Source organism: Mycteria americana, chromosome 25 (assembly GCF_035582795.1).
Source record: "Mycteria americana isolate JAX WOST 10 ecotype Jacksonville Zoo and Gardens chromosome 25, USCA_MyAme_1.0, whole genome shotgun sequence".
Classification (NCBI taxonomy): domain Eukaryota; kingdom Metazoa; phylum Chordata; class Aves; order Ciconiiformes; family Ciconiidae; genus Mycteria; species Mycteria americana.
Genome location: NC_134389.1, coordinates 2,522,581 through 2,547,386, shown reverse-complemented (window position 1 = coordinate 2,547,386; position 24,806 = coordinate 2,522,581). Strand labels below are relative to the sequence as shown.

The window sequence follows — 24,806 nt, the reverse complement described above, 5'->3', positions numbered from 1 at the left end:
AGTCTGTGGCAGCATGGACATCCGCAACGACGTCTCCCAGCTCCAGAAGCTGGAGAACTGCTCCATCATCGAGGGCAACCTGCAGATCCTGCTGATGTTCACCACGGGCGCCGAGGACTTTCGGGGGCTCAGCTTCCCTCGCCTGCTCATGATCACCGAGTACCTGCTCCTTTTCCGCGTCTACGGGCTGGAGAGCCTGCGGGATCTCTTCCCCAACCTCTCCGTCATCCGCGGCACCAACCTCTTCTTCAGCTACGCCTTGGTCATCTTCGAGATGCCGCATCTGCGGGACGTGGGGCTGCACAGCCTGGGCCACGTCCTGCGCGGCTCGGTCCGCATCGAGCGCAACCAGGAGCTTTGCCACCTCTCCACCATCGACTGGGGGCTGCTGCTGCCCGACGCCGTGGACAACACCTACATCGTCGGCAATAAGTTGGCCGAAGAGTGCGCCGACGTCTGCCCGGGCATCCTGGACGTGGAGAAGCCGTGTGCGCAGACCAGCGTCAACGGGCAGCTCGATTATCGCTGCTGGACGTCCAGCTACTGCCAGAAAGGTGGGTGCCGGCGGCGTGGGGCTCGATCGTGCCGGCCGCTTTGCCGGGATGGTGCCGGTTTGCACTGTGGCGGCTGTGGGGTGAACTGGGAGGGCACTGGGGAAGGCTGGTGGAGCCGCAAGGGGATGGCAGGCCCCGGCACGTGGCCGTGGCTCCCCTGCCGCCGGGAGCGTGCCGCGCTGGCAGCGTGGCGGGGGTAACCGGATCCGCGCTGTATCATCCTCCGGAGGAGAGGCCGGCTCCCGGGTGCCGTGTTTTCCCGGCGGCGAGGTAAATACGGGCTCGTTTGCTGTAAACAGGAGAGCTGGTAATGAAATATGTACTATAAACACAGATCCTTATCGGGGCTGTAACCTCGGCCGCTGCCCCGGCACCGGCCGCGCTGGGCAGCTGGGGCTCAGCGTGGGCTGAGCCTCACCCCATCCATCTGTCTGTCCTGCCGTCTATCCGGGCAGCCCTTCATCCACCCGTCGACCCACCCGTCCGTCCGTCCACTCGCCCCTTGGCCATCCCTCCGTTCCTCCACCCGTTGCCGCATCCCTCCGTCTGTCCCCGCATCCCTCCCTTCATCCATCCAGCTAGCCCTTCATCCCGCCGTGCATCCCTCCCTCCATCCCTGCATCCCTCCATCACTTCAGCCTCGCGTCCCTCTGTCCATCCCTGCATCCCTCCATCCCTCCATCCATGCCTGCATCCCTCCATCCTCTTCATCCCTGCATCCCTCCATCCATTCTTGCATCCCTCCATCCCTCCATCCATGCCTGCATCCCTCCGTCCTCTTCATCCCTGCAGCCCTCCGTCCTCTTCATCCCTGCATCCCTCCATCCGTTCTTGCGTCCCTCCATCCCTTCATCCATCCCTGCATCCCTCCGTCCTCTTCATCCCTGCATCCCTCCATCCGTTCTTGCATCCCTGCATCCCTCCCTCCATCCCTCCCTCCCTCCATCCCTGCATCACTCCCTCCATCCCTCCCTCCATCCCTCCATCCCTCCATCCCTCCCTCCCTCCATCCCTGCATCCCTCCCTCCATCCCTCCCTCCATCCCTGCATCACTCCCTCCATCCCTCCCTCCATCCCTCCATCCCTCCCTCCATCCCTCCATCCCTCCATCCTCTTCATCCCTGCATCCCTCCATCCGTTCTTGCGTCCCTCCATCCCTCCCTCCATCCCTCCATCCATCCCTCCATCCCTCCATCCCTCCATCCATCCCTCCATCCCTCCATCCTCTTCATCCCTCCATCCCTCCCTCCATCCCTCCATCCCTCCATCCCTCCCTCCATCCCTCCATCCCTCCATCCTCTTCATCCCTGCATCCCTCCATCCGTTCTTGCGTCCCTCCATCCCTCCCTCCATCCCTCCACCCCTCTCCCCTTGCCCCCCAGAGCCGGAGGGTGCCAGCAGCCCCCCCCAGCCCTTCCCACCTCTTCCCTCCCCCCCCCCCGAGCAAACCCTGGACCCCTGCCCCGCTGTGCTACCCCGGGACCGGGCGATCTGCCCCCTCCTCGCCCACGCCGCCGCCTCTCTCCCCGCAGTGTGCCCCTGCGGCGTGGGCTCGGCGTGTACGGCGGCGGGCGAGTGCTGCCACGCCGAGTGCTTGGGGGGCTGCGGGCGACCCCGCGACAACCGAGCCTGCGTCGCCTGCCGCCATTTCCACTTCAACGGGCACTGCCTGCCCTCCTGCCCGCCCCGCACCTACGAGTACGAGGGCTGGCGCTGCGTCACCGCCGAGTACTGCGCCAGCCTCCGCAAGGTCTCCGACAACCCCCGTGACGCCTCCAAGTTCGTCATCCACCGGCGGCAGTGCCTCTCCGAGTGTCCCTCGGGCTACACCAGGAACGAGAGCAGGTCAGGGGGTCCCCGGCGCCCCCCGGCACGGGCACAGCGGTGGCATGGCGGCCGGCTGACGTCCTGTCCCCGTCCTCCTGCCCGCAGCATCTTCTGCCACAAGTGCGAGGGGCTGTGCCCCAAGGAGTGCAAGGTGGGCACCAAGACCATCGATTCGACGCGGGCGGCGCAGGAGCTGGGGGGCTGCACCCTCGTCGAGGGCAACCTCATCGTGAACATCCGCCGGGGCTGTGAGTGCCGCATCCGGCCCCCCGCAACCAGCCCCGGGTGGGAGAGCTGCCGCGGGGTGCGGGGGGTGAAGGAGGGGGGTCTTTTCCCTTGTAGGGTGAATTAATGGGGGGGTGCCCACCTCCCCGAGCTCACGGCCGTGGGTTGTCCCCAGATAACCTGGCCTCGGAGCTGCAGAGCAGCCTGGGGCTCATCGAGACCATCACGGGCTTCCTGAAGATCAAGCACTCCTTCGCCCTTGTCTCCTTGTCCTTCTTCAAGAACCTCAAGCTGATCCGTGGTGACTCCATGGTGGACGGGTGAGGAACGGGGTGTGGGTTTGGGGGACACACGTGGCTTTGGGGGTGCCCGTGCCCACTGCCTCCGTCCCTGTCTCCTCCTCCAGGAATTACACCCTGTACGTCCTGGACAACCAGAACCTGCAGCAGCTCTGGGACTGGAGCCACCACGTCCTCTCCATCCCCGTGGGCAAGATGTACTTCGCCTTCAACCCCAAGCTGTGCCTGGCCGAGATCTACCGCATGGAGGAGGTGACGGGCACCAAGGGGCGGCAGAACAAGGCGGAGATCAACCCCCGCACCAACGGGGACCGGGCGTCCTGTGAGTACGGGGACGGGGACACCTGGCAGTGCCGCGACCCCCGGCCCGAACCCTGCCACCCCTCCACAGGCAAGACCCAGACCCTGCGCTTCATCTCCAACGTCACCGAGTCCGACCGCATCTTCCTCAAGTGGGAGCGGTACCGGCCCCCCGAGTACCGGGACCTCCTCAGCTTCATCGTCTACTACAAGGAGTCGTAAGTGGTCCCCGTCCCCCACTTGTCCCCATCGCAGAGGGCTTGGGGACCCCAGCCCATGGCGTCCTTGTGCGCTGGTGGGCTGCTGGACCTCGGCGGGGGGATCTCAGGGGGGTCCCGGGACCCTCCCCCATGCCTGGTGTGGGGCAGACCCTTCCAGAACGTGTCAGAGTACGTGGGGCAGGACGCTTGTGGGGCGCAGAGCTGGAACGTGCTGGATGTGGAGCTGCCGCTCAGCAGCGAGCAGGCGCCGGGGGTGGCCCTGCTCAACCTCCGCCCCTGGACCCAATACGCCATCTTCGTCCGCGCCATCACCCTCACCACCGCCGAGGAAGGACGCAACTACGGGGCGCAGAGCGAGGTGGTCTACATCCGCACCATGCCGGCAGGTAAGGGGCCGGGGAGGGGGCCGAGGATGCCCGTGGTGGCCCCCCAAAGACGGACTGACACCCCCGTTGTCCACCCAGCCCCGACGGTGCCCCGGGACGTCATCTCCATGTCCAACTCCTCCTCCCACATCGTGGTGCGTTGGAAGCCACCCACGCAACGCAACGGCAACATCACCTACTACCTGGTGCTGTGGCAGCAGCTGGCCGAGGACATGGAGCTCTACGTCAACGACTACTGCCACAAAGGTGAGGGCAGGCAGGGCAGGCAGGGCAGCGCAGGCAGGTTGAACGCAGCAGCCGGGGACGCTGGTGGGATGAAGATGCTCCCACCGAGCCGGGCTCCGGCAGCGCTGCCAGCCCTGCCCGTCTCTGCCCGCAGGTCTGAAGCTGCCCACCAGCAGCGCGGACACCCGCTTCGGGGACGGGGACGGCCCCGAGGTGGAGCAGGACGCCGAGGAGCGGTGCTGCCCCTGTCGCCCCGCCGACAGGCAGCTCCGCATGGAGGGCGAAACCGAGTCCTTCCAGAAGAAGTTTGAGAACTTCCTCCACAACTCCATCATCATCCCCAGGTGCTGTCCGGGGGGGGGGGGTCCCCATGTCACGGGGCGTACCCCAGGCTGGGTGCGTGGGTCTGCCCTGGGTGGGGGGTCCGGTGGCTGCTCCTGGCAGATCCTTTAACCGATTTCCCGCTGTCTCAGGCCACCCTGGAAGGTGACGTCCATCAACAAGAACCCGCAGAGGTGAGCGGGGACCACAGAAGCCTGGAGGGTATCCCCTCCTCTGCTCGATTTTGGGGGACAACCCAGGCATCCTGGCTCCCCACCGCCTCCTGTCCCCATCTCCCGCAGGACCCCAAAGAGGCGCAGGGACGTGGTGGCCATCACATCCCCGGCCAACGTCTCCTCGGAGGAGCCGCCGGCCCCAAGCCGTGCTGGGGGCGAGCCCAAACCCGACTTCCAGATCTTCGAGGACAAGGTGGTACGCGACCGGGCGGTGCTGTCGCGGCTGCGGCACTTCACCGAGTACCGCATCGACATCCACGCCTGCAACCATGCCGCGCACACCGTGGGCTGCAGCGCCGCCACCTTCGTCTTCGCCAGGACCATGCCCGAGCGTACGTCCCGGCAGCCTCCCCCTGCCTCGGCGACGCTGGAATGCTCTGGGGTCCTGGCGCCTTCGAGACGGGGGATTGGCAGCGGGTCGGGGTCTGGGCGATGCCCCCAGGAGCTGACCCCCTCCGTCCCCCTCTCCAGTGCAAGCTGACAACATTCCCGGCAACGTCACGTGGGAGCCGGCCGGCAAGAACAGTGTCCTGCTGCGCTGGGAAGAGCCCAGGAACCCCAACGGGCTCATCCTCAAGTACGAGATTAAGTACAGCCGTGAGAGCGAGGTGAGGGCCCCCCCGCGGCACCCCCTGCCCCGCCCTGCCAGGTCTGGTTACGGGGGCACAGCACCCATCCCATCCCATCCCATCCCCATCCCATCCCATCCCGTCCCATCCCATCCCGTCCCATCCTGTCCCGTCCCGTCCTGTCCCATCCCCATCCCATCCCATCTCCATCCCATTCCATCCCATCTCCATCCGATCCCATCCCATCTCCATCCCGTCCCATCCCATCTCCATCCCATCCCATCCCATCTCCATCCCATCCCATCTCCATCCCATCCCATCCCATCTCCATCCCATCCCATCCCATCCCATCTCCATCCCGTCCCATCCCATCTCCATCCCATCCCATCCCATCCCATCCCATCCCATCCCATCCCATCTCCATCCCATCCCATCCCATCCCATCCCATCCCATCCCATTCTGTCCCATCCCATCGCATCCCATCCCATCTCCATTCCATCCCGTCCTATCCTGTCCCATCCCATCTCCATCCCATCCCATCTCCATCCCATCCCATCTCCATCCCATCCCATCCCATCCCCATCCCATCCCATCTCCATCCCTTCCCCATCCCATCCCATCCCATCCCATCTCCCTCCCCCGAGGCTCGTGCACAGCTTGGGGGGGGGGCGGGGGGGCGGGGATGAAGCCCCCTTCGCCATCCCCGCATTGTCCCCCCCAGGAGGTCACCACCGTCGTCTGCGTCTCCCGCCACCGCTACTCCAAGTACGGGGGGGGGCACCTGGCTCTGCTCCAGCCGGGGAACTACTCGGCCAAGGTCCGGGCCACCTCGCTGGCCGGCAACGGCTCGTGGACGGGGCTCGTCAAGTTTTACATCCTGGGGCCAGGTACCCGCGGGGGACAGGGGGGTCCCCGGCCGTGGGGCAGGCAGCAAGGGGGGGCTGTGGGGCCGGGGAGCTGGGGGGCAGGGGGTGCTGCTGGATCGGGGCACTGGGGAACTGGGGGATGCTGGTGGGCTGGGGAGATGGAGGGTTGGGGATGCTGGGGGACTGGGAGATGCCGCTGGACTGGGATTCTGGGGGTCAGGGGATGCTGCTGGACTGGGGAGCTGGGGCACTGGGAGATGCCGCTGGACTGGGATGCTGGGGGACTGGGAGATGCCACTGGACTGGGATGCTGGGGCACTGGGAGATGCCGCTGGACTGGGGAGCTGGGGGACTGGGAGATGCCACTGGACTGGGATGCTGGGGGACTGGGAGATGCCACTGGACTGGGATGCTGGGGCACTGGGAGATGCCGCTGGACTGGGATGCTGGGGCACTGGGAGATGCCGCTGGACTGGGATGCTGGGGCACTGGGAGATGCTGCTGGACTGGGATGCTGGGGGTCGGGGGATGCTGCCGGGCCGGGGGATCTAGGGGACTGGGGGACACTCTGGGATGGGGACACCCCGAGATCAGTGGGTGCTGCCGGTCTGGGGAGCTGGGGGCTTCCCCTCTCTGGCCCAGTGGTGGTGGTGGTGGTGGTGGTGGTGGTGGTGGGACAAGTGTCCCTGCAACGTGTGGGGAGGGATGAGTGCCCGGGCCCTGGCCCACGGCCGCCTGCTCCCGGCAGCCGAGGAGGAGTCCGGCAGCTTCTACGTCCTGCTCACCGTCACGCCCGTGGTCCTCATGGTGCTCATCTCCTGCCTCGCCATCTTCATCTTCTTCTACAACAAGAAGAGGTAGCGACCCCCCGGGCTGGGCTGGGGCCGGATCCAGCCGAGCCAGGGCTGGGGAAGGGTCGTGGGGAGGTGGCACGGTGCCCTCGCCCCCCATCCTCTGAGTGATGCCCACCCCTCGCAGGAGCAATGACGGGTACCCCAGCGGGACGCTCTACGCCTCCGTCAACCCCGAGTACTTCAGTGCCTCGGACAGTACGTGGGGATGGGCGGGGGCGTCCTCGTGGGGTCTGCTGCTCCTTCCCTTGCTGGGGCCATGCCGGCAGGGATGGGGATGGAGATGGAGATGGGGGTGGCGATGGGGATGGGGATGGGGATGGGGATGGGGATGGGGATGGGGATGGAGATGGAGATGGGGATGGGGATGGGGATGGGGATGGAGATGGGGATGGAGATGGAGATGGGGATGGGGATGGGGTTGGGGATGGAGATGGGGATGGAGATGTGGATGGAGATGGAGGTGTGGATAGAGATGGAGATGGAGATGGGGATGGAGATGGGGATGGAGATGGGGATGGGGATGGGGATGGGGATGGGGATGGGGATGGAGATGGAGATGGGGATGGAGATGGAGATGGGGATGGGATGGGATGGGGATGGAGATGGGGATGGGGATGGAGATGGAGATGGGGATGGGATGGAGATGGGGATGGGATGGGATGGGATGGGGATGGGATGGGGATGGGATGGAGATGGGGATGGGGATGGAGATGGAGATGGGGATGGGATGGGATGGGATGGGGATGGGATGGGATGGGATGGGGATGGAGATGGGGATGGAGATGGGGATGGGGATGGGGATGGGGATGGGGATGGGGATGGGGATGGGGATGGAGATGGAGATGGGGATGGAGATGGAGATGGGGATGGGATGGGATGGGGATGGAGATGGGGATGGGGATGGAGATGGAGATGGGGATGGGATGGAGATGGGGATGGGATGGGATGGGATGGGGATGGGATGGGGATGGAGATGGAGATGGGGATGGGATGGAGATGGGGATGGGATGGGATGGGGATGGGATGGGATGGGATGGGGATAGAGATGGGGATGGAGATGGGGATGGGGATGGGGATGGAGATGGGGATGGAGATGGAGATGGAGATGGGGATGGGGATGGGATGGAGATGGGGATGGGATGGGGATAGAGATGGGGATGGGATGGGGATGGGGATGGAGATGGAGATGGGGATGGAGATGGGGACAGAGATGGAGATGGGGACAGAGATGGAGATGGGGATGGGATGGGGATGGAGATGGAGATGGGGATGAGATGGAGATGGGGATGGAGATAGGGATGGAGATGGAGATGGGGATGGGATGGGGATGGGGATGGGGATGGGGATGGGAATGGGAATGGGAATGGAGATGGAGATGGGGATGGAGATGGAGATAGAGATGGAGATGGGGATGGGGATGGAGAAGGGGATGGGGGTTGAGACAGAGATGGTGACGGTGATGGTGACGGTGATGGGTTGGTCCCCCCTTGCCCCGCAGTGTACATCCCCGATGAGTGGGAGGTGTCGCGGGAGAAGATCACGGTGATCCGGGAGCTGGGGCAGGGCTCCTTCGGGATGGTGTACGAGGGGCTGGCGCTGGGGCTGGTCACCGAGGGCGAGGAGACCAAGGTGGCCCTGAAGACGGTCAATGAGTTGGCCACCATGCGGGAGCGCATCGAGTTCCTCAATGAGGCCTCCGTCATGAAAGCCTTCAAGTGCCACCATGTGGTAGGTGGGCGGCCAGAGGGGAGGGAGGGGACACGGGGGGGTCCGGCTGCTCACGTGCCACCCCATTTGTCCCCTCAGGTCCGTCTGCTCGGCGTCGTGTCCCAGGGCCAGCCAGCTTTGGTCATCATGGAGCTGATGACGCGTGGGGACCTGAAGAGCTACCTGCGCTCGCTCAGGCCTGACGCCGAGGTGAGGGGCTGGCCACGTGCTGCAGTGCCCCGTGGATGAAGGGGTGCCCGCCCCGTTCCCGGGGGGGTCCCGGCGTGTGTGTGTGTGTGTCCCCCCCCAGTCCCGACTCTCTGTGCACGGTGCAGAACAACCCTGGGCTGCCGCCGCCATCGCTCAAGGACATGATCCAGATGGCGGGGGAGATCGCCGACGGCATGGCGTACCTCAACGCCAACAAGTTCGTGCACCGGGACCTGGCCGCCCGCAACTGCATGGTGTCCGAGGACTTCACCGTCAAGATCGGAGGTGGGTGGGCAGCGGCGGGCAGGCTTGCTGCCGGTCCCGCATCTCCCGGTGCTCGCGCCTTCCTCCTCCTCTTCCTCCTCCACCAGATTTCGGCATGACCCGGGATATCTACGAGACGGATTATTATCGGAAAGGGGGCAAGGGGCTGCTCCCCGTCCGCTGGATGTCCCCCGAGGCCCTCAAGGACGGCATCTTCAACACACAGTCCGATGTCTGGTAGGTGTTGGGGTGGGGGGAGCCCGGGGGGATTTGGGGAACGTCCCCCGGCTGAGCGGCGGCGTGCCGGCAGGTCCTTCGGCGTGGTGCTGTGGGAGATCGCCACGCTGGCCGAGCAGCCCTACCAGGGCATGTCCAACGAGCAGGTCCTGCGCTTCGTCATGGACAACGGCGTCCTGGAGCGGCCCGAAAACTGCCCCGACAAACTGTGAGTGGTGGGGGGGGAGACCCCCCCCTGGACCCTCACCCTGCTGCGGTAAAGGCTGGGGGGCGGAGGGGGGGGGGGAACTGGCGTTGAGCCCATCACCCTGGCCTCTGGTCTCTGCAGTGTTGGGATGGCCGCGGGGTGCCGGGGACCCCCCCAAACCCAGCAGGCGCCCTCTCTCCCGCAGCCACGAGCTGATGTGCCTGTGCTGGCAGCAGAACCCGCGCCAACGCCCCTCCTTCATCCAGCTCCTGGAGAGCATCAAGGACCACATGGCACCCGCTTTCCGCACCCTCTCCTTCTTCTACAGCCCCGAGAACCGCCGGCGCAGCTCGGGCGAACCCTCCGACGCCGAGACGGAGCAGTCCCCCCGGGAGGACGAGCCCCCCGCGTCCCCCCTGCCTGCCCACAAGGACCGCAGCCCCGGCTGGCTCCCCAACGGGACAGCCGGACTCTGACCCCCGGGGTGTCCTCGGACCCGCGCCGGACTCTGCACCCCCCGGCCTCCTCCGGCCGCCCCCCCCCCCACCACTGGGACTCCCCCGCGTTATTTATTGCTGCCGAGGGCCCGGCCGAGGAGCGGGTGCCTCGGGAAGGGGGTGGCAGGCAAAGCCGGGATGCTCCGTGGGGTGCATTTCCCCTGGGAATAAATTGGGGTGCCCCAAGTCGGGGGGAGGGAGTGGGGGGCTGCCGCTTGGGAGAAGATGGCACTGGTCTTTCCTTATTTTCTTTTTTTGGGGGGAAATGGGAGTCTAGGGGTGGGGAATGGGGTTTGGGGTCCCCCCACCAACCTACCTCCGCCGCCGCTCCCCAGCTGCCCGGCAAACAGGTCAGTAACGCGACCCCCCCCCACCACCACCTTTTAGAGGTGGGGAAACTGAGGCACAGGGTGGCCCTGCAGCGGGAGACGCCTGGGGCTGCCCTCACCCCCCGCCCAGTCCCCAGCACTGGGACCAGTGTCAGGGCCGTGCTGGTCCACGGAAGGGGCTTCGCTGTCTAATCTGTGGCCGCGGGATGAGCATGAATAAAGGGGGACGGAGCTCAGCCGTGGCAGTGCCTGGTTTGGGGGGATCACGGGGGGGGGGGGAGGGGGGCAGCAGATGGGGCTTTCCGCTCCCCACCCCCGCCAGCCCCATCTGCTTCCTGCGCGCCCCGGCTGCGGCTTTGCCCTGCGGTGCCCGAACCGGGGGCGTTTCTGGGGAAAAACGTCAAAGCGGTGGAATTTGGGAAGACGTGGCGGGCGGCAGCCACTGGCCTGTTCTGCTGGGGGGGGCTGCTGGGGGGGGGCCGGCGGGGTCTCACAGGGGGTCACCCCGGGGGGGGACAGCGGCCCCATGGGTGCCACCAAGGGCTGGAGTGGGAGATGGCCCCGGGGCTGAGCCGTGCGGGAGTAGCGCAGACTGAGAACGTGCTAAACTCAGTGCACGGATGAGCCCCCCCTGCGGAGCTTTGGGATGGGCTCGGGGACAGGCAGCAGCTGGGTGGGGATGGGGACCCACGGGGGGAGAGCGGTGGGTGCGCACCAGCCGGGCCCTGCCTCCCCGGGGAGGAGGGTCCCGACCGGGGGGTGACAGCTGGGGACAGGGCCACCGTGCCACCAAACGTCCCCCCTGTCTCCAGCCTCTCTGCACCACAACATAACGGGGTGCCGGGGGAAGAGCCCGGGCCAGGCCGGCTCCGTCGGGCTTCGAGATTTTGGGGGCACGGCCTGGGGGGGTGTGACAGGTTGGGGGGCTCTTGGTGGCCCCATGAGCCCGGGGGTGCTGGAGCCAGGTCCTGGGGGGGGTGGGGGGTTTGCGTGTTCGTGCGTGCATGTGTGTGCACGCGTGTGCCCCGGTGTGGCTGGGGGTGCTGGAGCGGGGTGCCGGTGCCGGGACGCTGATTTTGTGGGGGGTGGGGGGCAGCTTTGGGGTTGCAGGGTGCAGGTTTGCAAGTGTAGGCTGCTGGCGTGCAGGCAGGGTGCCGGCAGGGTGCAGGCATGGCGCAGGCATGCAGGCAGGGTGCAGGTTTCTGGGCAGGGTGCAGGCAGAGGGTGCAGGCAGGGTGCAGGCAGGCAGGGTGCGGGGGTCTAGGCACGGCACGGGTGCCCAGGCAGGGTGCGGGCAGGGTGCGGGCAGGGTGCGGGCAGGCGCCCTGCTCGGTGCCCGTGTGCGGCGGGACACCCCCTCCATGGGACGGGGGGGCCCCGGGCAGGGCTGCGGCCGAGCCCCGCCCCGGGCCGGGGGCTTCCCGAGCGCCGGTAAGTGCCGGGGGGGCCCGGCCCCGCCGCTCCATCCGCCCCGCGGGCCGGGGGGGGGTCTCCGGGGCCGGGGCGGGGGCGGTGCCGGGGCGGGGGGAGCCGCCGGCCCCTCCCGGGAGGCCGCTCCCTGCGTTGCTTTTAAGCCGCGCACGGTCCCGTGCTCGGGCTGCCGGGCAAGGGCGAGGGCGGGCGGCACCGGCCCCGGCCCCGGTACCGGCCCCGGCCCCGCGATGCCGCCGCTGCCCGCCTGGCTCTGCCTGGCCGCGCTGCTGCTGCCCCTGCCCCTGCCCGCCCCGGGCGCTGCCGGTCCCTGCCCCCGGCCCTGCCGCTGCCCCCGCGCCGGTGCCCTGCTCTGCCGGGAGCCCGGGACCGTGGGCAGCCTGGCCCGGCTGCTGGGAACCGGCGGCTTCACCGACGTGTGAGTGAGGATGGGGTGGTGGGAAGCGGGCAGAGAGGGGCCGGGGGTGATGGAGCCCGGGGACCGGGTGGAGGAGCTGGGGGTGATGGGGCTCGGGGACCGGGCAAGGGGGCTGGGGGTGATGGGGTTGGGGGTGAGGGAGCTCGGGGACCGGGCAGAGGGGCCGGGGGTGATGGGGTTGGGGGTGATGGGGCTCAGGGACCGGGTGGAGGAGCTGGGGGTGATGGAGCCCAGGGACTGGGTGGAGGAGCTGGGGGTGATGGGGTTGGGGGTGATGGAGCTCGGGGACCGGGCAAGGGGGCTGGAGGTGATGGGGTTGGGGGTGATGGAGCTCGGGGACCGGGCAAGGGGGCTGGAGGTGATGGGGTTGGGGTGATGGAGCTCGGGGACCGGGCAAGGGGGCTGGAGGTGATGGGGTTGGGGGTGATGGAGCCCGGGGACCGGGTGAAGGAGCTGGGAGTGATGGGGTTAGGGGTGATGGAGCGTGGGGACCAGGCAGAGGGGTTGGGGGTGATGGGGCTGGGGGACAGGGCTGTAGGGCTGGGGGTGATGGGGCTGGGGGACGGGGTGATGGGGCTGAGGGATGCAGTGATGATGGGGCTGGGGGGATGGGGCTGGGGGCTGGTGATGGTGGGGGCAATGGGGCTGGGGGGGACGGAGCTTGGGACGGGGCGATGGGGCTGGGCTGGGGCAGCGATGGAGCAGGGAGCGCGACGGGGCTGAGACCGGGACGGTGGGGCTGGATCTGCTACAGGGCTGGGATCGCTGTGGGGAGCGGGGCTGCCTGGTGGGAGGCGTTGGGGGCTGCAAAGATGAGGGGGGGTCCCTGCTGCATCCCCCCAGGGAGGGAGTGAGGGGCCGGGGGCAGCTCTTTGCCCCCTCCCGCAGCCATGTCAGCGAAGGGCCGAGGGCACAGCGGGGTCCCCAGGCAGGGAGCACCCATGCCGTGGCAGGCAGGGCTGTCACCCTGCCCTGGGGTCTCAGGGTTGGGATGCTGAGGGGGGGCACCCCGAATCTGCTGGTTTGGGGGATCTCCTCTGCTCTCGCTCATCCCCCTGCTCCAGGACGCGTGGTGGGGAGAGGAGAGCTGGAGCGAGCAGGGGCGAGGAGGGTGCTGGGAGGGGGGGGGTACAGGGTGCTGGGTGATACCGGGGTGCCCGAACGCCTGGGTCCTCCCCCCGCCACAGCCCTGGCCGTGCCGCATTGCCGGGGGCTGGCTGCGGCACGTCTCTGTGCCTCAGTTTCCCCACGTGCCAGGGGATGCTGCGCCGCGGGGCGCTGCCAGGTCTTTGTTTGCTGGCTGCCGGGGTGGGGTGGGTGGTGGCGGGGATGGTGGTCCCCCGAGAGACCCCCGGCCGTCCCGCTGCCCCAGCCTCCCTTGTCCCTCCCATCCCCACGTCCTCATCCGTGGGGGTGGCGGTAGGGACCCCCCCACGGGGGTCAGCGGGACCAAAACCCCCTCAGTGTGGGTCTGAATCCCTGACAATTTGGGGTGCGCAGGAGCAGCCCCTGGGGTGGGGCAGGTGGGAAAACCCCGCACCCGCTCGCAAAGGGGCTTTCCTTCACCCCCTGCCTTGGGAAAAGGGGAGGGGGGGGACAGCCGGTACCCCCGCCACATCGCAGGACACCGTGGGGTGCGAGGAAAGGTGGGGACCCATGGCGGAGCGGGGCTGAGACCCGGCAAACTCGCTCTCTGGGTGAGACGGCGGGCTTCAAGCGGCAGCTCAGCCCCGGCCCGCACGGCATGTGCCGGCCGGAGACTCGGCGCCAGCAGGATCGCCTGCCGCCGGCCCCGGCCCCCCCTTCCCAGCTCATCCCTGTCTGCCCAGGGGAAACTGAGGCACAGCAGGGCAGCTCGGCTCCGGCCCTCTCCCCGTCCCCAACCGCCGGCTGGCGCAGGGTAGTGCAGGCACAGCCTGGGGAGGGGGAGAGCCGTGCCCCCCCCCCCCCGCTCCCCTCGCCCCGCACTCGGCTGGCAGCCCCTGGCATGGGGGGGTCCTGTGGCTGGTCCCCCGATCCCCCCTCGTTTGCCTTCCAGCGTCATCGAGAACCAGCAGACGCTGACGACCTTGACCCGGGCTGACACCAGGATGCTGCGGGACCTCAGGAGCCTGTGAGCACCCTGGGGTGGGGTCCCCGCACAGGGAAACGGGGGGGGGGACGACGACGGACGACACTCAGGATGGGGATTTGGGGTCCCCAGTGCGGGTGCTCAGCCCTTCCCTCCTCCAGCACCATCTCCGGGTCGGGGCTGCAGCACGTCTCTGCCGACGCGTTCGTGGACACCCCCAGGCTGAGCCACGTGTGAGTTTTCCCCCCCCAATTCCCACCCCCAAGCCCCCCACCCCCCAAGTTTTGGGGCTCGGGCCCCCGCACCCCCGCAGGCGCTCGGCCCTGGCGCAGGGTGGCTGGTCCCCGCGCCCGGGCAGGATCGATCCGTGGTGTCCCGCTGCCCGTCGGCACATCAGCTGGGCCGGGGGGGCTGCGTGGGGCTCTGCCGCTGAGTGGGAAACCATCGATCGGGGGCAGGCGTGCGGGCAGCTGCCGGCCCCCCGGGAGCTCCGTGCCGCCCTGGTGCGGGAAGGGACCCCAGAGAGCGGGGGGGGACGACCCTATCCTGGGGTGCGTGGGGCTCCCCCCTCGCAGGGAGGTGCCTGAAGGCTGGTGGCACCCTGGCAGAGGTGGTTTTGCTTGGTCACGGTGTGACAGCGGTGGCCCCGGTGCTGCCCCGTGCCCCGGCCGGACCCTGCGCGAGGGTGCGGTGATGCGGGACGGGGGTCCGCGGTGGGAAGGGGCGGCTGATGGGGTCTGTCCCGGCAGGAATCTTTCCTCCAACGCGCTGCAAAGCCTCTCCTGGAAACCCTTCCAGCATCTGCCCCTGCAAGAGCTGTGAGTGATGCGGGGGGGGGTGGAAGGCGGGTGCGGAGCATCCCCCGCTGGGGATGCACCCCCGGGGTGACGCGGAGGCAGGGATGGGGCTGGGGACGCAGCGAGATGGCGGCTCTGACAGCCGCAGGCGTGGGGACGGGGACGGCACGCGTGGCACGGCGCCTGGCCCTGGGTGCGTCCGGCGGCACCGGCAGCGCCCGGCGCAGGATCAGCTGGGGACGCGTCCGCCTGCGTACGACCCGGAGCCCGGGCCGCCGCAGCCCGTTTGACCCCTCGTCCTCTTCCCTGCCCCATCTCAGCATCCTGGTGGGAAATCCCTTCAACTGCTCCTGCGGCCTGCGCTGGCTGCAGCTCTGGCAGAACGGGAGCCGGGCTGAACTGGGGAACCAGTCGCTGGGCTGCTGGGAGGGCAGCGTGCTGGTCCCCCTGGGCAGCCAGCCCCTCCGCGCCTGCGGTACGTGGCAGGGGACCCCGGCGGGTTTGGGTGCTGGGTTTGTCTCCCCTCCTGAGCCGCTCGGCGTGGGATGTGGGGGGGGGGGGGGGGATGCGGCCCCGCTCACCCCCTTCTCCTCGGCAGAGCCCCCGACCGTCCGCATCGAGCACCCCGAGGTGGTCCTGCGCCAAGGCGACAGCGTCAACCTCACCTGCCGCATCGCTGCCGAGCCGCCGGCCGCCGGGGAATGGGTGCTCCCCGAGGTGGGACCCGAGCTGCCCGTCATCACCAAGGCAAGACCTTCCCGGCAGCACCGTCCCCGCCGCAGCATCCTCTTGCTGGTGGGGTGGGCACGGGATGCGGGAGCTGGCACAGCTCTGGGGGGGGGGGGTGATTGCTCACCCCGTCCCGGTGCTCCCCGCAGCTCTCGGACTGGGAGATCGTCCTGGAGATCAGCAACGTCTCCTCCAACCTCAACCACAAAGACCTGACGTGCCGGGCGGAGAACGCGGCCGGGCCGGCGGAGGACAGCGTGGTGCTGAACGTCACCTGTGAGCAGCCCGGAGGGGGCCAGCGTGGGGTCCGGGCGAGGGGTCCGGCTCAGGGACGCAGCCGGCTCTGTCTCCCCCAGTCCCCCCTGTGATCCTGCTCCTGCACGAAGCCATCCCCCAACACTTCTGGTGCATCCCCTTCTCGGTGGACGGCAATCCCGTCCCCAGCATCCGCTGGCTCTTCAACGGCACCGTCCTGACCGAGGGACCCTACATCCACACCCGCATCGTGGAGTACGAGCACAACTCCACCGTCCTCCACGGCTGCCTCCAGCTCAACCGTCCCACGCACGTCAACAACGGCAACTACACCCTCCTGGTCCGCAACCCCCTGGGCTTCGCTGCCCGCAGCGTCCAGGGGCGTTTCATGGAAAACCCCTTCAGCTTCAGCCCCGAGGAGCCCATCCCCGGTAGGTGCCGGCAAACACCGGGCAGGGGGGGGCTGCCTGGGGGGTTTCCCCCCCTGCCCCGGCCTCGGCGCCGCGTCTCTCCTCGCGCTGGCGTGCGAAGCGGGTTGTACCTGGCTCCGGCTCCGAGCAAGCCCTGACGTGCCTCAGTTTCCCCAGGGGTGCGAGGGGGGGACGGATGGGGTGCTCTCGCCTGGGGAATAACGAGTGTTTCTCCTTTCTCTCTCCCTTTGGGCTGCGCCAGTGTCTCTGTCTCCTCTGGGTGAGTGACCGGGCACGCCGGTCCCCGCGGGGTCCCCGCTGAAGTGGGCGCAACCCCCCTGCCACAGCCCCCCTCCTCTCCCAAACTGTGCATCCCCCCCACCCCCCCCCCCCCCCACCCCCAGGGCTGATCCTGGGGTACCCCCACCCTGTGCTGAGGGTGCAGAGTCATCGCAGGAGTGTTGCCATCCTGGCCCCCCGCCTTGCCGGGACCACCCGAGGGGATGGGGGACCCCACGCTCACCCTGCACCCTTCTCCCTGCCGCAGGCACCAGGAACAGCTCGCTGGAGGGGCCCGTGGAGACAACGGACGAGCACGCGTTCGGGGTGAGGGGCTGCTCCGTGGTTTGGGCTGGGGGGACCGGGACACCCGCGGGAGGGTGGGACAAATCCTTAGGAGACAGCCAAACCAGAGCCGGGTGCGATGGGGACACGCGATGGGGACGAAGGGCAGAATCCCGGTGCCTCAGTTTCCCCTGCGGCAGCTCCTGGGACTTGTGGCCATCTCAGCCCCGCCGAGGGCTGGGAGAAGGGACCTGGCGGGACCCCAACCTGAGCCCCGTCCCTGTCGTCGCCAGGTCTCGGTGGCCGTGGCGCTGGCCGTGTTCGCCTGCCTCTTCCTCTCCGTCATGCTCATCGTGCTCAACAAGTGCGGGCGCCGGTCCAAGTTCGGCATTAACCGTGAGTCCCCCCGCCTCGCCCGGTGCCACGGGGGATTCGAGCCGTGGCACAGGGACACCCCGGTTCCGGCATCTACGGGGCGGCCGGGGCCGTGCCGGCTACCCAGGCTGGGACACGGCTGCGGGGGGTGGCGGTCCCTGCGGGGACCGGACCGTGGATGGGGACCGTGGCTGGGGACCGTGGCGGGGTGCCCCGGCTCGCCCCAGCAGCGCGGGCAGCAGCTGCTAATTCACTCCTGGAATGGATTCAGCCTCTAAATGGGTTTGATCGGGCTGGCTGGCCCCCGGGGGCCGGGGGGATGCTCGGCAGAGCCTGGCACTGGCCGCCCTGGCTGGGGGCGGGGGGGGGGGGGGGGGAGCCACGGGACCCCCCCGATGGCCTTGTCCTTGTCCCCGCAAGGCTCGGCTGTGCTGGCCCAAGAGGATGACCTGGCCATGTCCCTGCACTTCATGAACCTGGGCAGCAGCCCCCTCTCCTCGGCCGAGAGCAAGCTGGAGGGGCTGAAGAGCAACTTCATCGAGAACCCCCAGTACTTCTGCGATGCCTGTAAGGGCTGGGACGGGGGGGGGGGGGACACACACACACGACGGCGGTCCCCGAGCACCCTCCCACGCATCCATCCCCGGCCTGGGGGGCCACTGACGGGCGGGGGTCCCCCCAGGCGTGCACCACGTGCAGCGGCGGGACATCGTGCTGAAGTGGGAGCTGGGCGAAGGCGCCTTCGGGAAGGTTTTCTTGGCCGAGTGCTACAACCTCCTCCCGGCCCAGGAGAAGATGCTGGTGGCCGTGAAGGTGAGGAAGGAGGCGGGGGGGGACACACGCGATGCTGGGGGGGGGGGGGGGGGTCGGTGCCGGGCTGATGCCGTGTGCCAGCAGGCTCTGAAGGAGGTGACGGAAAGCGCCCGCTTGGATTTCCAACGCGAAGCCGAGCTGCTGACGGTGCTGCAGCACGAACACATCGTCAAGTTTTACGGCGTCTGCACCGAGGGCGAACCCCTCATCATGGTCTTCGAGTACATGAAGCACGGCGACCTCAACCGCTTCCTCAGGTGGGCTGGGGGGGGTCCTGTGTGTGCGTGTGTGTCCCCCCCCCCCTCATTTGCCGCTCCATCAGCGCAGCCAGCCTGCTCCCTGCTAATGCAGCCCTCCTTGCAATATTGATTAGATTAGCTGTCTGAGAGGCTTAAATAGAGAGAGATTGGCCATCAGCTGGAATAAGCAGAGACTTTTCGATTGCCCCCCCAGGTATTGCTGCTAGACGGGGGGGGGGGGGGGGGGCTGCCAGAGGCATCGCTTTAGTGGCCGCGCGATGAGCTCTGAGACGTGGCTTTTATGATTATTGTTATGGGAGTTGGCATTAATGGTTCTGCCGAGCAGAACCCCCCCAGCTCCCGGCCGCGGCCGCCCCGGCACGGCTGTCGGCCGCGCTCGGCATCAAAGGCAGAGCGGCTGGAGGCGGCCGGAGCTTCGCTGGCCCCCGGCCCGCCTCGCGCCGCCACGCTTTCACACCCGGCCCGCGTGGGCTCGCACCCCCTGACGCGCAGCCTTCGCCGGTGTGATGGGCCACGTGCGTGCACACGCGTGCACGCCCTTCCCCTGTGTGCATGTATGTGCGTGCCCTTCCCTGGCACGCGCGCGCATACACGCCTGCCTTTTTCCTGTGCGTGCGCACGTGTGTGCGCACCTTTCCCCTGTGTGCATGCACACGTGTGCACAACTTTCCCTGGCATGCATGCATACAAGCGCGTGCTTTTCCCCCCGTGCGTGCACACACGTGTGCACGCTCTTCCCTGGCATGTGTGCACGGATGTGTGTGTGCTTCCCCTCTGTGCATGCACACGTGCACGGCCGTCCCTGGCATGTGTGCACACGAGTGCACGCCTTTCCCTTGTGTGCACGCGTGCCAGGGAAGGATGCACACGTGTGTGTTTGCACATGTGCGTGCCTTCCCCCTGTGCATGCACACACGTGCACACCCTTCCCTGGCATGTGTGCACATATGTGCACACGCTTCCTTGGTGTGCATGTACACACGTACATGCCTTTCCCTGTGCGTGTGCACACATGTGCACATCCTTCCCTGCCACGCATGCACATATGTGTGTGCCCTTCTCCTGTGTGCGTGCACACAAGCGCACCCCTTTCCCTTGTGCATGCACACACACACGTGCACTTCTTCCCCAGGCATGCATGCATACACGTGTGCGTGTGCACCACTGTACCCACCCTTCCCTGGCATGCACGCACACAAGCGCACCCCTTTCCCTTGTGCATGCACACGCATATGCACGCCCTTCCCCGGCACGTGTGCACACTTGTGCGTGCCCTTCCCCTCTGTGCGTGCACACACGCGTGCGCTTCTTCCCCTGGCACGCGTGCATGCACGTGCCCACCCTTCCCCGGCGTGCACACATACGTGCGCATCCTTCCCGGCACGTGTGTGCACAGCCCTTCGCACGCCCTCTCCCGCACACGTATCCGTACGCGCCCCCCACCCGTATGCGCCCCCCCACCCCGTCTCGCTCGTCCCCTGCTCCGAGCAGCCCCTCTGCCCCGGCAGGTCCCACGGCCCCGACGCCAAGATCCTGGAGCAGGGGCAGGGGCAGCCCCGCGGGCAGCTGACGCTCAGCCACATGCTGCAGATCGCCACGCAGATCGCTTCGGGCATGGTCTACCTCGCCTCCCTCCACTTCGTCCATCGTGACCTGGCCACCCGCAACTGCCTGGTGGGCCACGACCTGGTGGTGAAGATCGGGGATTTCGGCATGTCCCGGGACATCTACAGCACCGACTATTACCGGGTGAGCGGGCTGGTGAGCTGTCCCCTCCCTCCCTTCCAGCTCCGCGATGGCTTGGGGGGGCCACGCTCAATTTTCCCTCTTCGCTGCTGCCTCCCACCCCGTCTCCATCCATATTTAATCGTAGAATCGGTTTGGGTGGCAAGGGACCTTTAAAGGTCATCTAATCCAACCCCCCCCCCCCCCGCCACGAGCAGGGCCACCTTCCACCAGATCAGGTTGCCCAGAGCCCCGTCCAACTTGACCTTGAATATTTCCGGCCACGGGGCATCCACCACCTCTCTGGGCAACCTGGGCCAGCTTCTCACCAGCCTCAGCGTAAAGAACTTCTTCCTTCTATCTAGTCTGAGGCGTGATTAATGAGCAGGGCTAGGGCTGGGGGGGGGTCCCTGCCCCGCTGATGGCCCCGCTGTGGGTAGGTGGGGGGCAGGACCATGCTGCCCATCCGCTGGATGCCCCCCGAGAGCATCCTCTACCGTAAATTCACCACCGAGAGCGATATCTGGAGCTTCGGCGTGGTGCTCTGGGAGATCTTCACCTACGGGAAGCAGCCCTGGTACCAGCTCTCCAACACCGAGGTGAGCGAGCGGGGAGGATGAGGATGGCGGCAGACCCCCCCGGGGGTACCCGGGGGTGGGGGTACTCCGTCTCCCTCCCTGGTTCCCGCAGGCCATCGAGTGCATCACGCAGGGACGGGAGCTGGAGCGTCCCCGCACGTGTCCCTCCGAGGTGTACGCCGTCATGCAGAGCTGCTGGCAGCGGGAGCCCCAGCAACGCCGGCCCATCAAGGAGATCCACAGCCGCCTCCAGGCCCTTGTCAAGACCCCCCCTGTCTACCTGGACATTCTGGGCTGAGCGGGGACCCCCACCCAGCCTCCGTTCCCCGCTGCCCCCCCTGCCCTCCCCGCTGCCCGGGGCCGTGGCTCGCCCTGCCAGGTCAGCCAGGGGGGTTTGGGGTCTCCCCCCGCCCAACGGAGCCCCCTGGACTGATGCCCTGATGGGGGGAGAGGGCTGAAACCTTATTTATAGTGGAAAATGCTAGCTCACCCCCGTGGGGGGCTGCAGGGCTGGTCTGGGGGACCCCCCAGGCTGTGCCCCCCGGGGTCGTGGCCACGCTGCCCGGCTCCTTGGCGTTTCCCTGGCGTGCCGGGACGGAGGCGCTTGGCTGATGTGGGTTTGCTCAGGGCGGGGGGGACAGAGCCCAGAGCCCCTCCAGCACTGGGTCCATGCCGATGTGGGAGCCGGGGGGGCTCGGCTCTGCAGGGGGGTCGGGGGCACCCCGTGGCTTGGCTGCTCCTTCGTCCCCCGGCCGGCGGGGACACCCCGCGCTCGCCCGCTCCGCAGTGAAACCGGTCGATAATAAAACTGTCCGTCTCTCCCGTGCGCTGGGAGCCGCCTGCTCCGGGGTGTCCGCCGGGCACGGGGTGGGATGGAGGGCTTTTGGGGAGAGAAAGGGGCTTTTTGGAGCAGGGAGCCTCCGACTGGGGAAGAGGAGCTGGAGGGGACGTGGTGGCCCAGGGATCCCAGGATGCGGGGACGAGGTGTGCTGGGGATGTGGGGACGAGGTGTGCCAGGGATGCCAGGACACGGTGACGATGTGTGCCCGGGATGCGGGGACGATGTGTGCCCGGGATCCCGGGACGCGGGGACGATGTGTGCCCGGGCAGGGATGCGGGGACGATGTGTGCCCGGGATGCAGGGATGCGGGGACGATGTGTGCCCGGGATGCGGGGACAACGTGTGCCAGGGATGCCGGGACACGGTGACGATGTGTGCCCAGGATCCCAGGATGCGGGGACAATGTGTGCCGGGGATGGGGGGATGATGTGTGCCCAGGATGCAGGGATGCGGGGACAATGTGTGCCAGGGATCCCAGGACACGGTGACGATGTGTGCCCAGGATGCAGGGACGATGTGTGCCAGGGATGCAGGGACGATGTCCCCGTCCCCAGCCCAGAGAGCGATTTTTTTGGGGGGGTTTTTTTTGGCCGTGCCGTGGGGACCCCCTCGGGCATCTCTCCAGGGATTCCCACCCCATGCCCCAGCCCGGACGCCTGGGTCCCCTCGCCAAAGGGTCCGGGGGGGCGATGGGACTTCACAGCACAAAGCCACCCCCCACCCCCTCATTAAAGGGTGAAGCCCTCCCTTCCCCGCACCCCCTCATCGGAGCCAGGGGGTTATCGCATGCCCTGTAGCTTCCACTCCATCATCCTTCCCCGGGCTCTCCGGCCGCTTTGGTAATGGTTGAGACCTGGATCTGACCATAATGGAGCTGAATTGATTTCATCTGGCTAATTAGGCAGCGCATACAGGGCCCTGGCAGCTCCTTTGTTACCCACCCCGACCTGAGATAAGCAGGAGGAAAGCGGGGTCACAGGGGAAACTGAGGCACGGTGCAAGGCGGGAGCAACCGGGGGGTCTGCGGCGGGTGCTGAGGGCCTTGGGGCCGGCACGGCACACGGCTGTGCCGGGCGGCCGGGGACTGGATGTGGCACAACGAGAGCTGGAGGAAACCGGAGCCGTGCCCAGCGCCCCGTGGCTCCCAGCCTGTCGTCCATCCCCAAACCCCGCAGCGGGGCCGGATCCAGCCCCCAGCCGAGGGTCCCCCCCCAGATCTTTGCCGAGGGTCGTGGGGAGCCGGCGTGGGCAGGATGCGGCCCTGCTCGAGCGCAGCCCGGCTGGCAGAGCCCCCCGCCTGCTTCCTTGGGGTCTCTGTAATCGCTGCCCGCGTTGATTTATGGCCTTTTTCCCTTTTATCTAATTTGAGGAAGGAACAAGATTACAACCTTGAGCTTTTCCAGCCCCGCGCCGCAGATTGCCGCAGACCAACGCCCCAAAAGGGACCGTGCGCCGTGGTGACCCCCCCCCCCCCCCCCCGAGCAGGGTGGGCTTCCCCGCAGCCATGCCTCGGTTTCCCTCACGGGGTGGCTGTGCCTCAGTTTCCCCCTTAGGATGGGCAGGGAAAGGGTTAAGCCCCCTCCCCAGCCCCTCTCCCTGAAGGGTTCAGCCCTGATTGATTTTATTCCCCCCCCCCCCACTTTCTCCTGCCGCAGTTTCTCCATTTCACCCGCTCCGGGGGGAGCGGTAATGGACTCTGGCAATGAGGTAATTAACGGCTCCGCTCCCTGGCAAAGCCGCCCGCCCCAGCGGCACCGCGGCCTGGCCCCGCTAACGAGGGTTAATGAGGGTTGGGGGGTCCCGGGCCCGATTCTGCCTCTTGCAGCCAACGCAGCTGCCAAGAGCCATCGGTGGTCCGCGGTCGCGTCCTGCACTGGGGGGTCCCACCCCTGGCCAAGCCGCCCCTCCTGCTCCCCGATGCTGCCGGCTCGGACCCCGGCGGAGCTGGGTCTGCTCCCTGGGGGGGTCCCACCCCACCCCAGAAGCCCCTAAGGGGACCCCCCAGGTGCCCCATAAGGGGACCAGCCGTGCGTTTGGGGGTTACGCCCCCCTCAAGGATGGGGTGGACGGTTTTGGGGGACATCGGAGCTGGGGATGCAGCTGCGTCCCGGCACCGAGGGTCCCGGGGGGGGCTGGACCCTGCGCAGCCCCCAGCTGCCCCTAAGTGCACTTGGGGGTCCCCTCTGGCACCGGGGGTCTCAGGGGGGCTGCAAAGGCATCTCGGCGCTGAGACGCAGCTGAAGTGCCGCTGAAGTGTCCCCGAGCAATATTTCCCCGCTGCCCTGGGGACACCTTATTTAAGAGCATTGGGGGGGGGGGGGGTCACTTCCACACCAGGTCCCCGGCTCCAGATGTCCCCAGCTTGTCCCGGCACTGATGTCCCCAGCCTGGGACCCCTCCGCGCCTGCAGCCCCCATGGCCTCGGTGCCCAGCCCTGCTGTGGGAAGAGCCATTTTGGGGCGGCCACTGTGGACCCCCCGCCTGCGAGTGGGCTTGATCCTAATGGAGCCCCCGGGTGGGCGGGGGGGGGGGGCAGCTGAGCCACCCTGGGACGTGAAAATCGTTATGAGTGATTAGAGCTATTACTGTAACGAGGAGAGGCAATTAACGGCGCCTTGACATCAGTTGAGGCCGGCTAATGTACGCGCGCTTGCTGGGAGCGGGGGGCGGCTGGGCACGGGGGGGGGGACACATGGACGCGGTGCTGAGCTGCCTGGCCAGGAGTCCCGGAATGGGGGTGACGCGAGGCTGGGGATCCTGGGATGTAGGGGGATGTATGGCCAGGATCCCCGGGATATAGGTTAGTAGTGTGATATATGTCTGGGGATCCCGGGATGTAGGGGGATGTATGGCCAGGATCCCCGGGATATAGGTTAGTAGTGTGATATATGTCTGGGGATCCTGGGATGTAGGGGGATGTATGGCCAGGATCCCTGGGATATAGGTTAGTAGTGTGATATATGTCTGAGGATCCCGGGATGTAGGGGGATGTATGGCCAGGATCCCTGGGATATAGGTTAGTAGTGTGATATATGTCTGGGGATCCCGGGATGTAGGGGGATGTACGGCCAGGATCCCCGGGATATAGGTTAGTAGTGTGATATATGTCTGAGGATCCCGGGATGTAGGGGGATGTATGGCCAGGATCCCCGGGATATAGGTTAGTAGCGTGATATATGTCTGGGGATCCCGGGATGTAGGGGGATGTACGGCCAGGATCCCCG

General features: G+C 67.5%; 2 protein-coding genes across 2 annotated transcripts; both read left to right on the top strand.

Moving 5' to 3' along the window:
* The first annotated feature begins 7 nt into the window (after positions 1 to 7).
* Positions 8 to 14,247, top strand: INSRR (insulin receptor related receptor). The gene is given in 22 exon segments (XM_075524718.1): positions 8 to 554; positions 2,087 to 2,399; positions 2,487 to 2,629; positions 2,782 to 2,926; positions 3,013 to 3,227; positions 3,297 to 3,423; positions 3,574 to 3,812; positions 3,891 to 4,058; positions 4,192 to 4,381; positions 4,511 to 4,594; positions 4,739 to 4,926; positions 5,066 to 5,202; positions 5,889 to 6,051; positions 6,779 to 6,890; positions 7,030 to 7,079; positions 8,383 to 8,612; positions 8,691 to 8,801; positions 8,927 to 9,086; positions 9,173 to 9,302; positions 9,376 to 9,510; positions 9,695 to 9,828; positions 14,213 to 14,247. Coding segments are annotated over 22 exon segments (3,750 nt in total). The 5' UTR covers positions 8 to 13.
* NTRK1 (neurotrophic receptor tyrosine kinase 1) lies at positions 14,229 to 21,140 on the top strand. The gene is made up of 16 exons (XM_075524945.1): positions 14,229 to 14,277; positions 14,397 to 14,468; positions 14,985 to 15,053; positions 15,155 to 15,507; positions 15,631 to 15,827; positions 15,911 to 16,037; positions 16,118 to 16,447; positions 16,689 to 16,710; positions 16,981 to 17,032; positions 17,284 to 17,386; positions 17,786 to 17,932; positions 18,048 to 18,178; positions 18,263 to 18,435; positions 19,947 to 20,187; positions 20,604 to 20,762; positions 20,854 to 21,140. Exons 1-16 carry the CDS (start codon positions 14,255 to 14,257, stop codon positions 21,037 to 21,039), a joined length of 2,385 nt encoding a protein of 794 aa, XP_075381060.1. The 5' UTR covers positions 14,229 to 14,254; the 3' UTR covers positions 21,040 to 21,140.
* Positions 21,141 to 24,806: the final 3,666 nt, after the last annotated feature.

What these genes read in the sequence shown, in the direction of transcription:
- NTRK1 (XM_075524945.1), top strand. Translation starts at nt 14,255, where the DNA reads ATGCTGCGGGACCTCAGGAGCCT. An exon ending in TCTCTGTCTCCTCTGGGTGA is followed by an intron (nt 16,711 to 16,980) that starts GTGACCGGGCAC and finishes CGCAGGCACCAG; the next exon opens with GAACAGCTCGCTGGAGGGGC. An exon ending in ACAGCACCGACTATTACCGG is followed by an intron (nt 20,188 to 20,603) that starts GTGAGCGGGCTG and finishes CGCTGTGGGTAG; the next exon opens with GTGGGGGGCAGGACCATGCT.